The 17,120-nt window shown below is 36.7% G+C and overlaps 1 protein-coding gene across 1 annotated transcript; it reads right to left on the bottom strand.

Annotated features, from left to right (window-relative positions):
• Positions 1 to 158: 158 nt before the first annotated feature.
• Positions 159 to 9,063, bottom strand: LOC141813764 (uncharacterized). The gene is made up of 3 exons (XM_074701747.1): positions 8,700 to 9,063; positions 8,479 to 8,605; positions 159 to 879 (listed from the first exon to the last, which is right to left on the bottom strand). The coding sequence occupies exons 1-3, from the start codon at positions 9,057 to 9,059 to the stop codon at positions 488 to 490; spliced, it is 879 nt and encodes a 292-aa protein (XP_074557848.1). The 5' UTR covers positions 9,060 to 9,063; the 3' UTR covers positions 159 to 487.
• Between the last annotated feature and the right edge of the window lie 8,057 nt (positions 9,064 to 17,120).

Raw genomic sequence — 17,120 nt, 5'->3', positions numbered from 1 at the left:
CTTTTCTATTAAACTTATTTTTACAGTCTATTTATCTTAGACAATTAAGAGTAAGGATCCACATTTTAAGAATATCAAACCATCGATTTTAAACCGTGATTGATCTACAAGAAACTGATTTGAAATTATCACTCCAGCTAACAACAGTGATGAACAGGTAGATATAACAACTATATTCTACATTTATTAGAATAAATCTACCAAATTTGGATTAAAAACAGAAGATTCAACAAGCAACAACAAAGATTGAGTTCTTACCGATAAAAAAATTTGTAAAACTCAGCAAAAGGAAGATTTCATTTCTTCCATCACAAGAAATTCAAGCTCACTAATGTTAGTCTTGAATCATATCAACCCGAGGGAACATTCCGTAGTAGAAAACAAGTTTTCATACTACAAATTAAATGAATAGATCCGAGATCTGTAGACACAGTGCTTATATCATAAACAAGTACGATTTCCCACAAGATCTAAGGATCTGAGCATATTAATTCGGCTTCACCTCCTGCCGTTTTAGTCTCCTTTTTTCCAAGTTTGGCTTTTCGGTCATTAGTTTTGGTGTCCTTTCTTCCAAGTTTGGCTTTTGGGTCATTTGTTTGGTCTCCTTTCTTCCAAGCTTGGTTTTTGGGTCATTTGTTTTGGTCTCCTTCCTTCCAAGCCTAGTTTTTGGGTCATTTGGCTCCACTGCTAAAATCTTACAGATTGGCTTGTGGTAGTCAACTTTCCTCCGCAACTTCAGCGAAGGGTGGGGTACAACATGACGCGCTAGAACTTTGTCTCCAATATCCAGTTTTGATAGGTCCACCTCAATTTTTTGAGGGATGTGTTCTGAAGGACAGAGGTATTCAAGACTGGTTCTCTTCTTGAGAAGATAACCACCTGTTTATGCAAAATTAATGACTGTAATATTAGAAATTGGCAGCTGAGTAGCATAATGAAAAAGCACTACACAAAACAGTTCAGACTTTACCAATATAAATATATTTTGAAAGATCACTAGACATCATTCCGGTTAAATCTTGTGGTCCAATAGTATGTTTACTGTCACTCTATGTTAGAAGCTGAAAACAGCTGAGAAACACCCAAGTTCTTCAGCTACACATTTAAAAGTTCAAAACAAGACCAAAAGGATAAATTTGATGGTCTGTTCAAGGGGTAATGTTGTCATTTTTTTTGACATGTGCCTTGGGAACAATAGTAAGAAATACTATCATTGCATTCTCTTCCAAACACTTTGAGTTCCTGGAATGTTAGATGAGATCCTTGATTCCACGAATTAAATTGTTTTGGTTTTAATGTGGGGTCCAATCCTGCCTACCGTTTCTTTAGAAAAATAGGATATAACTACATATGCAATATTAAAGGTCCATTGTCATATCCTATTGTTTCCCAAGAAAAACAAGGAATTACAGGTATGACAATAGATTTAATATAAGCCTAATTAATTCCATGCCAATAAAATTATAGAACAGACTATGGCTAATCATCTTAAATTTTGACATGCTGCCATATGTGTCCCAATAAAACTTCCAGCACATGCCAGATAAAAAAAAAGGGTCAGAGTTTCACTCAACTTTGACAACTAGCAATTTAATGGTGCATTTGCTTCATGGAAAGGACTAGACAAGGAATGGAATAGTCAAACCATACATGTTCAACTAAGACCACCAATGCAGGCCTGATGGAAATTGTTGAAGTATGTCATTAGAACTTGACAACGAGCATTAAAATCCTGTGTTTTGGTTCATGGGATGGAATAGCTATTTCTAAAAAATCAAATAAACAAGGAAACAATAGGAATAAGTATGCTTTATTTAGTTCACGAATAAAATAAATATTAATTCTTATGTTTGATTTGTAAGAATATTGCAAGGAATAGATGATGAATAGTTTCACAATGATTATATACCCTACATAAAATATTTGTTCAACTTATCTAGCTTGCATGATATGACGAGTACAGTTTGATTGTGTAAGATACCGAAAAATTTCAAAATAAATACGAACAGATTCGTCTCACGAAGACGAACCAAACGAAACTTGTTTGGACCAAATCGGAGGTCGTTTGGTCACCGAACCGGGTGAACCAAAGATAAACCGGTTCACCTTGTGTCCGGTCCGATTGTGGTTTGGGTTCAGTCAGGATCGGACGGTTTAACTTGAGTTCGGGTTGAGTTCGACTGGATTGGGTTGGCTCGATCGATTAGGATGGGTTAGGTTAAACAGTAACCCCTTAAAGTCTTCCTCACGCGCGACGCCGCAGACGCCTCTCCTCCTTCACGCAGCCGAGCTTCTTCTGCGATCTTCTTCGCCGAGCTTCCGTACCCGATCCAGGACACCGACAGAGCTCCTCGCAGGTCGTCGCCGGCGGCTGTCTTGCTCGAGTGTCTCGGTTTTCGTTCATCGCCGGAACCACAGCGCCGTCCTCCGCGAGCTGCTGCTGCCGCCGACCCGACGCTGCGGGATTGCTCCGATCGCGAGCTCCTTATGCTGCCGCCGCCGGTGAGAGTCTTCCACCTGAGACCTAGTTTCCTGGTTTTGCCGATTTCGAGCCGACGCTGCCCTTACAATACCGCCGGCTGTTGATGCTTTTCTGTTGGTTCTGTTCGTTGGTAGCCGGAGCCGTCGGAGGTGTTCCTTCTAGCTTGATCTAGGACGTCGGTTGGCTTCCTTCACTGCTGTCGCCGGATGTGTACCCTGCTGACGCCGCCGTTGCTTTGCTGCTGGGATTGGGGCATCGGTAGTATTAACAGTTTGGGGTTTCAACCGTCTAAGAAGGAAGGGAGGTCAAGGCAGAGGACAGGCTTTGGTTGTGTAAGAGGTATTAGTGATTTAGTGGGATTGGTTAATTATATTGCTAAATTGAGGGATTACTGACAGGTTGGAATTTAATTCTTGGATTAAAGCTAGAGAAGGAGGAATAGAGGCAACAGCAGGTAAACTCAACCTTAGCTGTTATTTTGGGATGAATTGTGGTTTATGCATGGCTTAGATCAGATCTGTTACGCGATGCATTCATGTATTATGATTTAGGTTGTTATTAGTATAGATTAGGTGGGTAGACTTAGTTAGGGTTTCCTTTTGAGTTGATTAGTATATATATGGCTAATTATTTATGTACAGTCCATTGATTCAGGACATTGATTCGATTATTAGATTGGTTGTAGGATAGCGGATTTCCCTACGGTTAGACGCACACTATCTTGGCAGGCGGGTACCTTGACTTATCCTTTATAGATAGGTCTTTACGATATGTGTAATTTGCTAGCTATCAGTAATTTATGCTTATTGTTCTATTTATTTCACATGCTATGTTGATCTGCTTTTATCAGTCTTTATTGCTATTCGATAGTATCAGATACTTATTCATATTGTGGATATCAGTAGTCATTATCTTGATATCATCTGATACCTTTGCCATGTTTGTTATCTGATACCTGTTGATTTTGATACCACCTGATACCTGTTCATATGCTTTAGTTGGATTTATCTTGCTCTGTATCGGTGTTTATACTAGACATGATACCTTATATCATTCTGATTATGGGAGCATATGACATGGACTTGTAGATGGATAGGTGGTGCATGGATCATACTGATGGATATGCATTTGGATATATGCTGCATGGACTAGTGTCATACATCATGCTTGCATATATTGCATAACTGACGTGCGGGATTCCATTGTTGTTGAGTCCGGCGTCAGTTACATGCGGGCTACCAACCAAAGGGTGTGTGTAATTGCATGCCTTGTGATCATCTGCTCCTGTTCCTATTTTAGTCGAGTCGCTCCTATTATAGTTGTAGCACAGTGTGAGCCCGTCACTCGTATATGATTTACACACACACTCCACTCATGGGTTAGTGGAACCTTTAGGTTGGTGCATACTTGCCCTGACAGGAGCTCCGCTAGGCCACCCAGGATAGTGGTTTCGTAGCGTGGTAGCATACAGGGATCCCTCCTCTGTCATTGTGACCAGGAGATGAGAGCTTGCTCGCCCACTTATGATTTGGGTACCAGGATAGGTGTACACCTCGAGGACATCCTGTCCACTCGGTCACGCAGGAGCAGTGACGGCAGAGTGCACAGAGGTCACAGCCCTACCCACTCGACGACTTCACCACTGTGGATGAGTACTCTGACGGGTTTTGGCTCCCACGCGACCTCGCCACTAGAGGGGTGACTGATCCGACTGGCGTCAGGGGTGACCAGGACATGCATTGCACCATGTGCATACTGCACTATTGCATTTGTTTGTGATTGCTGCACTTGTTTGATGCACTTGGATGACATGCATGCACAGGATACCTATGTGTTGGTTTGGGGATTTCCTTTCACCTTACTATTGTTTATCGGACTCTGGTATGTACAGATCTACTGTTATTCAGTTTTCTACCTTATTTACCTTCCAGTAGACTGTACAGCATGTTATTACTGTTGATAGCTTTTATACACATATCTGCTAGATACCCGCTGAGTTTCTTTTGGAACTCATCCCGTTTACCTGTATGCTATTTCAGGTTGATGCCGTCTGGAGAGCTGCACTGCTAGTCCCGAACCATGTTTTGGTTTATTTACTTTACAGTTTACGTGTATTTGGACATGTTAGACTTTTGGATGTGTTTTTCCTTTTGAGTACTTGGTTTTCCGCTGATCCGATATTTTTGTTTTCCATTTCGAGTTGTTTATCGAATTTCTGGACGGATTTGATATACATGCGTGGTTGTGATACTATAGTTTTAGGATGTGTTGAGTGGCCGTGTGGGTCACATTTATTTCTATTTTACTTGTATAAATCCATAGCCTGTTATGGATTGGCCGTGTGGGCCTTATATATGTGTATGTATTCAGGGAAAGTCAATTGTTACAGGGGAGATGCTGTCGAAATTTCTCGGAAAGCCGTCTCCCGGGGCGTAACAAGACTTAGGTTAAAATTTCAACAAAAAAGGATGAGTAAATTGTGTTGTTAAACTCTGAAATTTATGCTTCCATTGTCAAGTTTGCAATTAGATGTTAGGATTTTACAATCCTACAATTCAAATTAGCACATATGATCCTAATTTGAAGTAAAATCTTGATTAAGCTATGATCTCATAATCCTACGATTCGATCCTGTGATTCCTCACTGCTCCTAGGTAGAATATTGATTTGCATAATTATGACTTAATAAAATAAACTTACTTTCAAGAAGAATATTTGACCTTTAATGGAAAATATATACATCTTTTTCATACCATATTATTTTTAAAAAATTTAAGTCCTATAAGTAGCCTTTTAAACTTCCAACTAGGAAAAAAAATCTATGCCATTATCATTTATCTTATAAAAGACAAATAAAAAAATATTTATAATGCTGCAATAATTTTTTTATTTAGATTTAGAACCCCTTATAATCATACTACATCATTCATTTATTTTCAAATATAATTAATAAGCTTTATGATATTAAAATAATACACTTTTAAAATATTCATAATAACAATATATATTGAAAGTTAATATATTATTATGTATATTAAAAGTTAATATATGTGTATTGAAAGTTAATATTATATATGTGTGTATGTGTGTGTGTGTATTTGAATTTTAGATTTCACCGTATCTATATATTTATCTATGTACATATATTAACTTTTTTAATATATATATTATATATATATATATATAATATATATATATATATATATAATATATATATTAAAAAAGTTAATATATGTACATAGATAAATATATAGATACGGTGAAATCTAAAATTCAAATACACACACACACATACACACATATACATATATATTTTAAAAATGTAAAATTATAAGATCTAATGATCCTATGCTTCTATCCCCCATTCTAACCCAATGAACTTCATTGTCCCAGGTGTTCCTAGATAGAACCTCAGTAAGGACAACCTTATGAATGAAGGGGTTGACCTGCTGCAGCCATCACTAAAACAGTCGAAGCATGCTTAGCATCTGGTAACAGTATACAATGCACATATATCAACACAGCTTGGAGGACAGATTTTTGCAGTTGTCATCCTTGAACAGTGCCATACAAAGATATAACATCAAGTTTCAAGCAGACTAGGTATTCATCATTGTTTAAAATTGCTGGGAAAAAACATTCAAATTCTTTGCATGAGATAATAGATTTTCTGATTTATGAATTACATTGAAAATTAACATAAAAATGGTGTAAAAAATTATCATTTTTTATTTTAATATAAAAAGGAAAGTAAATTGAGGTTTGTTTGATCAAATGATATAACATTTGTAATATTTATTAAATGGACAGTTATTATTATCAATTTTGATCTCATACACACTGATCAAACACTAACTGATATAGTCGATACTTAGGATTTCTAACCAACCAAAGCTGATACTGATATTGATGCCAATTCAGTCGACTACGATTGCATTGTAAAGGGATAAATACATTACAAAGGACTCATAGTAAGCCTAAGCATCAAATATTATTGTGAGATTAAATTCACTAATAACCCTATCAATATAATACCTGTAATACAGGTAGGCATGGATGGGGGCAGTTTTTTTATAAAAATCCGACCAAGCCCAGTTTGATTCAATTATAAAAAAAAATTATACCCAGATCCATCCCTAAAGGGTAGTCTGGTACACAAAACTCCCGTCAATACGGGGTCCCAAGGAAGGGTCTATTGTAAGCAATCTTATTTTGTATTGCAAAAAGTTGTTTCTGCGACTCAAACTCGTACACAGTAATAACTTTACCATTGTGTCAAGACTCCCCTTCACCCAGATCCATACAAAAAGAAATTAAGAATCTAAAACCAAATTTTTAGTTAAACTCAGTTTGGATTTGGGAATTTTTAATTTTTGAGACTTTGAGGATTTTTGAATGTTTTATACTAATTCCACCAAAACTTAAGAAAATATATATGCAGTGTGATGCTTAAAAGAATAAATCGTACAAAAAAAGAATCTAGCAACAGAAGTATATTAAGTTATATAAGAAAATTATAATGATAAGAACTATTATGCAATTGAATGCAAGCTCCATAATTCATAAGAACTATATATAAGCACAATAGTAGAACTACCAATTGTGCATTGAAAAGGAATAGACACAAGTCATAGCTACTCACCTCCACTAACATTAAGGGTTGGATATTTTCAGGTTATATAAAATCAAAAAACACAATCCAAATGCAAAATGAAAAATATTAAATCCCTGAAAGCTGACCTGAAACCAAAGAAAAACCAATTTTTTGAGTTAAATTTGGTTTAGTTTTCAGTTTAGTTTGGATATGTTGCTATTTTGATCCACCCCTAACCTCTAACAACTCTCAACATATATATTCTCCATGGTCAATTTAAAAATAAAAAATGTAGACTAAGATACAAAATGAAAACAAATTAATCACTTACGCAAACCAAAAACTTTAGGGAGTTAATGGAGTATAAAGCAAACTATCCCTTTGACCTCAGATCAGCACACAACATGAATGTTTTTGACCATAATAAGCACAAAGACAAAGAGAAACAGCGAAAAAAGGAAAAGAACGAAGTGAAACATGGATAAAGAGAGATCTCATGCATAAATCTCTCAAAAGGAGGCTTTGGTGCATTTAGAAAAATGTAATAATTGAGGAAAAGGAAAGCATGCAAGGGATCTAGGAATTAGGAAAGATGGATAACATAACTAACCAGCTTGCTAGAAATAGCAAACTGAGACTGGAAAATTTTCTTTGTTCAGTTTTCATAGAGATGGATAGCAAACTCAATCCTTTTCTGTGAGTAACAAATTGAGAAGATCATATTTTATGTATTCAAGTCCACTGGAGATAGATATCATAGCTCGATCCTTTGTTGGAAGCAACAAATTGAGAACAAGATATTTTCTTTATTCAAGTCTCACTAGCACAAGCGGTGCAAATGCAACACACAAAAAGACCAGAATTGAGATGAGACCCTTGGCAATATATCTCTCAAGTGGGCCTCTCCCTGAGGCGGTGCTTACAACAACACATGGGAAATAGAAGAAAAGGGTCAGGTGCTGTCAACAAGATCTTAGGACTAAGGGATAGGAAGATGACACAAGAATCAAAGGGGATGGTACAAATCTAGATCAAAGCCAAATTTAATCAAGAACTATAAATCTAGGATAACAAATTTGAAAATGGCAAAGAAGAAGGAAGAAAAAGAAGGCAGAACTTGTCTGTGGAAGCAACAGCCTAAAATAATAGATAGTAAGAGAATAAAGAAAAATGAGAATTTGAAGCCAAAGAAGATTCCATGATGTGGGATGATTATTGGACTTGCGAAGAATCTGCCAATTCTGGGAGAGACAACGGAGGTTTGTGGCATAAAGAAGAGTAAGTATTGTCAAGGAGTTGAAAACCCCTCCGTTGTCTCTCCATCAAGAAATATCAAATAAAGAACAGCTAAGAGCATAAAATTGACTTGAAAAATCCGAAATTTACTAGACAAAGCTCAAACCTTTTTTCAATCCAGGGCAGACATCCTCTCCCTTGAAGATCACAGGCACGTCAACGTTCAACACCGAGCCTTTCTCTGCCCATTGCAACACCAAGCCTATTATTTGCCCCGTCTTCTTTTTCTTGACCTACAATTAAACGCCCATCAGGATCTCAATCTAAAAATGAAAAGCTAAGAAAAAAGAGGCCATAAATAAGATTTTAGCATTTTCGAGTCCGTGCCTGGAGGGGTAAAGCAGTGCCGGATTGAAGGACAGCAACAGAGCTGGGCCCAGCGCGGATTTGGAGCTTGACGGGAGTGGAGCAAAAGTACGGTGACTGCTTGAGGAACTCACGGATTTGCTTTGCGTCTGCTGTCAGGCGCTGCAAGTTTGTGATTTCGCGTCCGCCTTCGCGGCGGGTGATGATCGTCGCGGGGATCCGGCCTGCAGCGAGCTGCATGGCGTTGTAACGTCCCCCAGTATGCTCCCTCGGCACCGTCTGGATAGTCCGGTGGTATTCGGAGGCTGCAGTCCGCTGCCAGAGCGGCGGTGACACCGCCCGGATAAACCCTGCGCCGCCTCTCCACCACCGCGCCATCATTCGTGCGGCTCCACTTCGCGAAGTGAGAGGTGAGTCGAGGCATTTTATCAGTGGCCCGAACATATTACAAATAAATACATGGGCTTAATTTAGGGCAACGTTGAGCCCACCTAAACTTGTTGTGGGCTAAATGGGCCTAAATATTGTGAACAAGCAAAAGTTTTGTTGATTTATCCTCTCGTAAATTTGGCGCTACCAAATGACACATTTTATATATGGGGAGGAATAATATACTACACATTTTAGAATATTTTTTTTCTTTTTATCTATCCTAAATTTTAAATCTTAAATTCTTTTAATCACATCACATAATGCTCACCGAGTATGCAATATAAAATACGTAACATATTAAAAAAATAATTTTATCATTTCCTTTAATTAATTTAAATATTAAATCCTAAATCTTAAACTCTAAATCTAAAATCCTACACTCTAAAAAAAAGAAAGAAAAAATATACATGGTACTCACGGGATGTGCAGCATAAAGTATACAACATATCAAAACCTATGTCAAGGAATGATATGTTGAATATCTTATATTGCACACCCTGTGATCATCATGTATATTTTTTTTCTGTAATTTTCTTTAACTTAAATCTTAAACTCTAAAAAAATATATATACACATGATGCTCACGAGGTATACAATATATCGAAACATTCTTTTTCTATTGTCATTTTGTTTAACCTAAATATTATATTCTAAGTCTTAAATCTTAAATCATAAGCATGAGATAGATCAACCAGTGTAATGTTTAAACTGAAACTACATTGATTTTTTTTTGAAAACTAACTGCAGTGTTGAGCTTTTTTATGTCTGTAGACTGAAAGCTAAGAACGATCCCAAACTAATCAAAATATGCCTGGAACAGTGACGGATTTAGAATGATAAGATTATGCAGTTGCATGGAAGCAAAATTTTATTAGTTGGAAAGTAGAATGATAAACTGTGAAACACTGTCACGAACTAGTGTGTTGCTCCTGAGGGATCTAGCCCTCGTGAAAGACCAGAAGATGATTGATTTGGGGTAGCTGAGGCATTAGTAACCCTACGAGAGTGCATCCCATACTTCTGAAATTATGGAGCAAGAACATTTAATTTAACCAAGTGATGAAGAACACAGAGGCCAGGGAAGAAAAGCCTAGAAGGCATATGCAGTTCAAATATTCATATATATATATATATATATATATATATATACAGATTTGCTATTCGCAGAAGGCTCTTCACTTCATCATCGGTGCTTCAGATCCAAGCACACGTCCGCCACCGTCGGCCGCCGGACGGGCCCGTTGGAACCGCAACTCGCAGGCGGTCCGGAGGTGGCCGGAGTCCGGCCCCGATTCGGCCGGAATCGGCCGCCGGTCGACGCGCCGGCGTCGGGCGCGTCCGCGGCCGGACTCCGGCCCCGATTCGAATCCGGCCGAATTCCGGCCGACAGTGGCGCCAGGCACTGTTGCCTTGTTTCGGCCGGATCCGGCCCAATCCGGCCGGAATCCGATGCCGGTGTGTGCGCCGTCGAGTTGCGCTTCCAATGCGATGGCTGCCGGCGGTGACCGGACGGCGATGAGCCGCCGAAAACGTGCGGGGTCGGGGGGCGCTAGGGGTCGCGCACAGTGCCGTCGCCCAGAATAGCAATTCTATATATATATATATATATATATATATATATATATATATATATATATATATATATATATATATAAATAAAAAATTATTAAAATATTTTTATTGAATTTTGGAAAGATTTTGCATGATCATTGAATTTTATAAAGATTTGGTATAATTCCAATATATTTAATATTATTTAATCTTTAAAACTCTAATTACAAATTTTTTATATTCCTCTCCTTCCTTTTCCTTATTAACCTAACAACCTATTTTGCTCAACTTCAAACATTTTACTTATTTGATAACTTGTTTTCTCTCCTCAAAACATTTCTGAGATCATCACAAGAGGTGCAAGGAAAGGGATCAGTAAAAAGTCTTTGTTACAAATTTTTTTAGTGATCTTAAGACCTAAAGGTATCACCTTCCTCATTTTCTTGTCAAATTAAATTCTTTTCCTAATGTATGGATAACTTATAGAATATTACTTACCATAACTGTTAGTGTAACTTCAGCGGAAAGAAATTTTTTAAAATTAAAATTAATAAAGTCCAATATTATCAATTGAAAAAAAATTATTATTAAAACTTGAATATGAAAATTTAATTAATAATTTTGCATATCAAAAAGCTAGAAAATTTAATTTTATATAAAAATTTTATTTTTAAATTTAATATTTTAATTTATTTTAGAAAAAATTAAACTCACCAATGTCGATCTCAAGTCTGAATAAAAAAGATTTTTTTTTAAAATAATAATAATTATTTTAAAAAAATTTGTCTAGGACCTCTATTGAATCGCCCCTAGCCTCTTCACTTCATCATCGGTGCTTCAGATCCAAGCACACGTCCGCCACAGCCTCCGGGACCATCTCCGGTCCACTTCGATACGATGATTGCGCTCGGCTTATCAACTTTGCGATCACATAGAGGCGGCGCGAAGCCACAGAGGACTGGCGACGGAGGAGATAAGTAAATATAACGACGATATTATAGAGAGCGAAACGGGAATCCAAACCGGTATGACAAGAGACCTTCAATATTTCATATTCCTCCAAATGTCTGAAAGTGTTTCAGAAATATTTTGAGTAATTGTATAAAATTAAAAAGTGATCATTTACTTGTGGTCTAATCATTTGTTGTTTCTTTTTTAAAATGCCTTCAACAGTTTTATCTAATTTAGTATGATTTTAAAACATATTTAAATTCTTTTTGTAAAATAGTGTTTTTAAGCATGATCAACTGAATCAAACTTACGTAGATCTTATATGGTATCTCACATGAATGAATTTTATGTCCAATTAATTAAACGTACCCTTCAATCAAAAGATTCACATCCAAAATAAATTTACAAAAATTAGAACAAATTCAAACCATATCATTTTTTATCAATAAATGTAAAATTTATTTAGCAAATTGGAATACACATTCTACTAGATTTAGTATTAGTATTTACAAATTAACACTCTTAAAATAGCTTAAGGCTCTGACCACCACATCAACTTATTATATTTTTATCTACTACTATTTTTTTATTTAAATCATCTAAGTATAAGATAAATAATATCTTATAATAATAGGATAAATGAACAATAAATATAAAATAATAAATACTTTTGATAGATTAATATGTTCTTGTCCTTACCCCTCAAGGCACCAATTCTTTCCTCAAAAGCCAATTTAATATGATTAATGACCAAAATATTCCACAGCTAAAGGATATTGGAATATATAAAGATATAATGAGGTATAGCTACCTAATTAGATAGTTTTTAATCTAAATTTGTTTGTGTCTCATGGCAATGGTGCAATGGTGGGACATCCAATTCAGGAACCTGTGGTTTATTCCCAGCTACAGCGTATTTATAGGAATTTTTCTTCAAATGGAGAACGTAATTAAAGGATGCTGGCATTTGGGTTGGCCGCGCATTATTTACCTTGGTGGTCGATGGAAAATTTTCGTGGAACCGAATCGGTCACTCCTAGGGATTGACATTAACATGACAAGAATGAAAGGGGACTAATCTTTTCTATAATTCATTTGTCATTTATTTATAATTCAAACACGTGTTATATAAAATAATATTTATGATCTATTCATAAATTTACTTCTGATATGAATAATAGATACGCTGATAAAAATATATAATTGAAAAGGAATTGTGAAACATACAATATATTATAAAAATCAATTTATAAAAGATTGATCACTACAAAAATAACCCTAAATAACGACGGAATTAGGGACCGAATTAAAATCGGTCCCTAAAATAGCGACCGAACTGATGAATCGGTCCCTATTTAGGGACCGAAGTAAAATCGGTCGTTAATTAGGGACCGATTTCATTTCGGTCCCTAATTAGGGACCGATTTTAATTTTCGGTCCCTAAAATAGGGACCGATTCTAATTTTCGGTCGGTAAAATTAATATTAAATAGAGGATTGAATTTTTTTAGCGATCTTAGCAACCGAATTCATATTCGGTCCCTAATATTAGGGACCGATTCGTAATTCGGTCCCTAAATTAGGGGCCGAATTAAAAATCGGTCCCTAAATTCCGATTGCTTTTTTTTTTCCTCGGTTTCCTCATGGTCGATTTCCCCCCACCCTCCTAAAATATGGACCGAATTAGGGACTGATTTGTAAATCGGTCCCTAAATTAGGGACCGAATTACAAATCGGTCGCTAATTAGGGACCGAATTGTAATTCGGTCGCTACTTTAGGGACCGAATTTAATTCAGTCCCTAATTAGGGACCGATTTGTAATTCGGTCCCTAAATACCGATTAATTTTTTTCTCGCGTTTTTTCGCACGCTCGATTTTCCCTCCCCTAAATTAGGGACTGATTTGTAATTCGGTCCCTAATTTAGGGACCGAATTATAAATCAGTCCCTAAATACCGATTAATTATTTTTCTTTATGATTGATTTTGTTTCCCTCCTAAATTAGGGACCGATATATAATTCGGTCCCTAAATTAGGGACCGAATTACAAATCAGTCCCTAAATATCGATTAATTCCCCTCTCTCCCGATTATTTCCTCCCACCCGAACTTACTTTTCTCTTCTCCCGATACCGAGCCCTTACTTTTCTCCTCTCCCGATACCGAGCCCTAGCCTCTCCGATCTCCTCTCTGCGTCCTCCCTCACGGATCTTCTCCTTCTCCTCTAGCGCACGAGATCTTCTCCTCCGGCGTCTCCGGCGCGTCTCCGAACTCCTCTTCGCGACCTCCCTCTCGCACGGGATCTTCTCCTCCAGCGCACGGGATCTTCTCCTCCTGCGTCTCCAACGTCTCAGGGTAAGTCATTTATCCTCCAATCTCCTCCGGCGTGATCTCCTCCGGCGCGGTTGCGGTCCAACGAGTGAGCTGTCGGTCCTGCAGCCGACCGCCTAATTTTTTTCAGTGTCTCCTGCTTTATTTTGTCGGTCCTTTCAAATTTGACTCTGTTCAATATTTGACTCTGGAAGTTCTTTCAAATTTTCATTTGCAGATACATGAAAGTGCTTTTAGTATCTGTTGGATAAAAATGCTTTCCTTTAAATACACTTGCAGTTTTGTTGGATTTTGTTACATTTACCTGCATTTTCTTTATCCATTTAGTTTGCACTTAATATTGTTAAAATTCTACAGTTTCTAAGCATTGTTTTGCATCTGTGTGACAGAGATTCACGTTGATCTGTTCCAAGAAGTGAATTGGCTGTTTGTTCAAGTGTACCTTCTCACATCTGCATAAGGTAAAAATTTGACCCTATGTTTCTTAATTAGGGCTTTAGCTACTTCATAATGTCTTTGCATGCAATCTCCTCATTGTTGTTGATTAAGTTCAATAAATAACAGCTTTAATTTTTAGTTTACGTGGTATTATGGTTTAATTAGGTTTATGTTATGAAATTTGCATGTTTGGCTTTAATTTATACATTTATTAATATCATAATTGTTTTCTCATTAGGTTAAAATGTATATGAATAAAGCTTGGATGTATAATAGACTAGAGAATGGATTTATTACTGATGAATACTTTGATGGAGTTGAAAATTTTGTTGAATTTGCTAAGCGTCATCCAGAGTGTATGAATGGTGATCATTTACGGTGTCCGTGTAATCATTGCAAATGTAGAAATACAACTTTTCGGCACGAGGATACTGTGAAAGTGCATCTATGTAAAAATGGATTTGTTCCAAATTATTACAACTGGTATTGTCATGGAGAACCTTATGTGTTTGAGCCAATTGGCCATTCTGGTGCGTCGTCATCTAATTATATAACTCAGCATGAATCATCATTTGCCCAAGATGATTCATCATTTAATGACAACACAATGCAGTCTATGGTTTATGATACGATGAATGCATTTGATCATCAAAATGTTGATGACATACCAACACCTGAAATTCAAAAATTATATGACATGTTAAATGCTAGTGAAAGAGAAGTATGGGAAGGCATTCCTTCTGGTCATTCCCAATTATCAGCTACAGCGAGACTACTGAACATCAAAGCAGAACATCATTTCTCTGAACGATGTTACGATGATATATGCCAATTGATGTCAGAGTTGCTCCCTCCTGATAATATAATGACTGATAGTTTTTATAGTACCAAAAAATTGATGAGGGGTTTAGGTTTGCCTGTAGAAAAGATTGATTGTTGTATAAATAATTGCATGATCTTTTGGAATGAAGATAGTGAACTGACTGAATGCAGATTGTGTAATCATTCTCGGTATAAACAGCGCAGTCGCATATCCGGGAAAAAGAACAAGAATATACCTTACAAAGTTATGTATTATTTTCCATTGACGGCTAGACTTCAACGTTTGTATGCATCTGTTGCAACAGCAAACCATATGAGATGGCATCATGAGCATGCACACGAAGGAGATATAATGTGTCATCCTGTTGACTCTCCTGCATGGAAACATCTTGATACAATGTTTCCTTTGTTTTCAATGGAACCACGTAATGTAAGATTAGGGCTTTCAGCAGATGGATTTCAACCATTTGGTCAATCTGGACAGCAATATTCATCTTGGCCAGTCATAATAACACCATACAATTTACCGCCATGGATGTGCATGAAAGATGAATTCATGTTCCTTACCGTGCTTATTCCAGGTCCAAAGAATCCAAAAGAGAAGATAGATATATTTTTGCAACCTCTTATTGCGGAGTTGAATGAATTATGGAACATAGGGTCTCCGACTTATGATATTGCAAGTAAAAGTAATTTTACCTTGAAAGCTGCTTTATTATGGACGATTAGTGATTTTCCAGCATACTCAATGTTGTCTGGTTGGAGCACGGCTGGTAAGTTGGCATGTCCACATTGCATGACAGAGTCAGAGGCATTTTCATTACCTTGTAGTGGTAAAATATCTTGGTTTGATAATCATCGCAAATTTTTACCACAAGAACACCCTTTCAGGCGAAATAAGAAAGAGTTCATAAAGAATGTTGTGGTCAGAAAACAACCACCTGTAATCAAATCAGGAGAGGAAGTCCTTCAAGAAATAGACAACTATTCTGTTGGGTACCTCTGTCCTTGATGAATCAGTGGTGTTTTTATGTTCCCAACCCCTTTATTATGTCCAGTTTTAAATATTTTCTTGAGCATCTCTTTCAGTTGTTAATCGCATATTAATTGCAAGGTTCTCATATTAATTGCATTTATCTAGGTTGTTGATGGCAAGCTATCACAGATGCTACCTCATGGCCCTTGATGCCTCTTATGCTGTAGCAAGTAAGTCATGGAATATTTTCCAGCATTTATTTTGTCTTTGCTCTAATAGTATTTGATGTTGTTATTTGAAAAGTACTCAATTTGCTTATTTTGTTGTATAACAAGGTACATCAGGGGTATCATAATTTAGTCTTAAAATTTAAACCACTCTTTGTTCAAAATTTCTTTTCTATCTCTGGCATATGCCTTGATACCAGATACAAGTACCTATCAGTTTTAGCCTTCTGGACTCGATAACAACACTAGTAGGTTTTTATCTAATCAAAAGATAAAAAAAAACAATAGTTTGTAATTTGTGTAGGAGATATTTTTGTTTCACAGGAAAACTATCATGATGCTCCTGTACTTGGTTCTTTGTCATGCAGGTTGAAATGATACATTGCAAGAGACTTAATGTGCAAAAAGTTTTCCATTCATGGCACTCCAATGAAACTTTTATATCATAATGAAAGTAAGACTTTACTAGTGCTGAGAACTGGACTAAAGGGTGGACCATGCTCATCAGACATATGTCGTGTAGATCCTTTTGGTGGAACGTTGCTTTCAAAATTTCTGTGTGAACCTGGGAAACATTGATCCGTGGGCATCATTGGAAATGAATCTTCCCACTATTTTCTTATTGGCATTCATCAGAATATAGAAGAAATGAAGATGTGCAGTTCCATACAAAGAGCAAGAAGCAACTTCAAACCATGGATAGTGATGAAATTTTA

This window comes from Curcuma longa, chromosome 20, assembly GCF_044706935.1.
Source record: "Curcuma longa cultivar G26 ecotype Majalengka, Jawa Barat chromosome 20, ITB_CL_G26_1.1, whole genome shotgun sequence".
Taxonomy (NCBI): domain Eukaryota; kingdom Viridiplantae; phylum Streptophyta; class Magnoliopsida; order Zingiberales; family Zingiberaceae; genus Curcuma; species Curcuma longa.
This window is presented reverse-complemented; position numbering and strand designations above follow the sequence as displayed.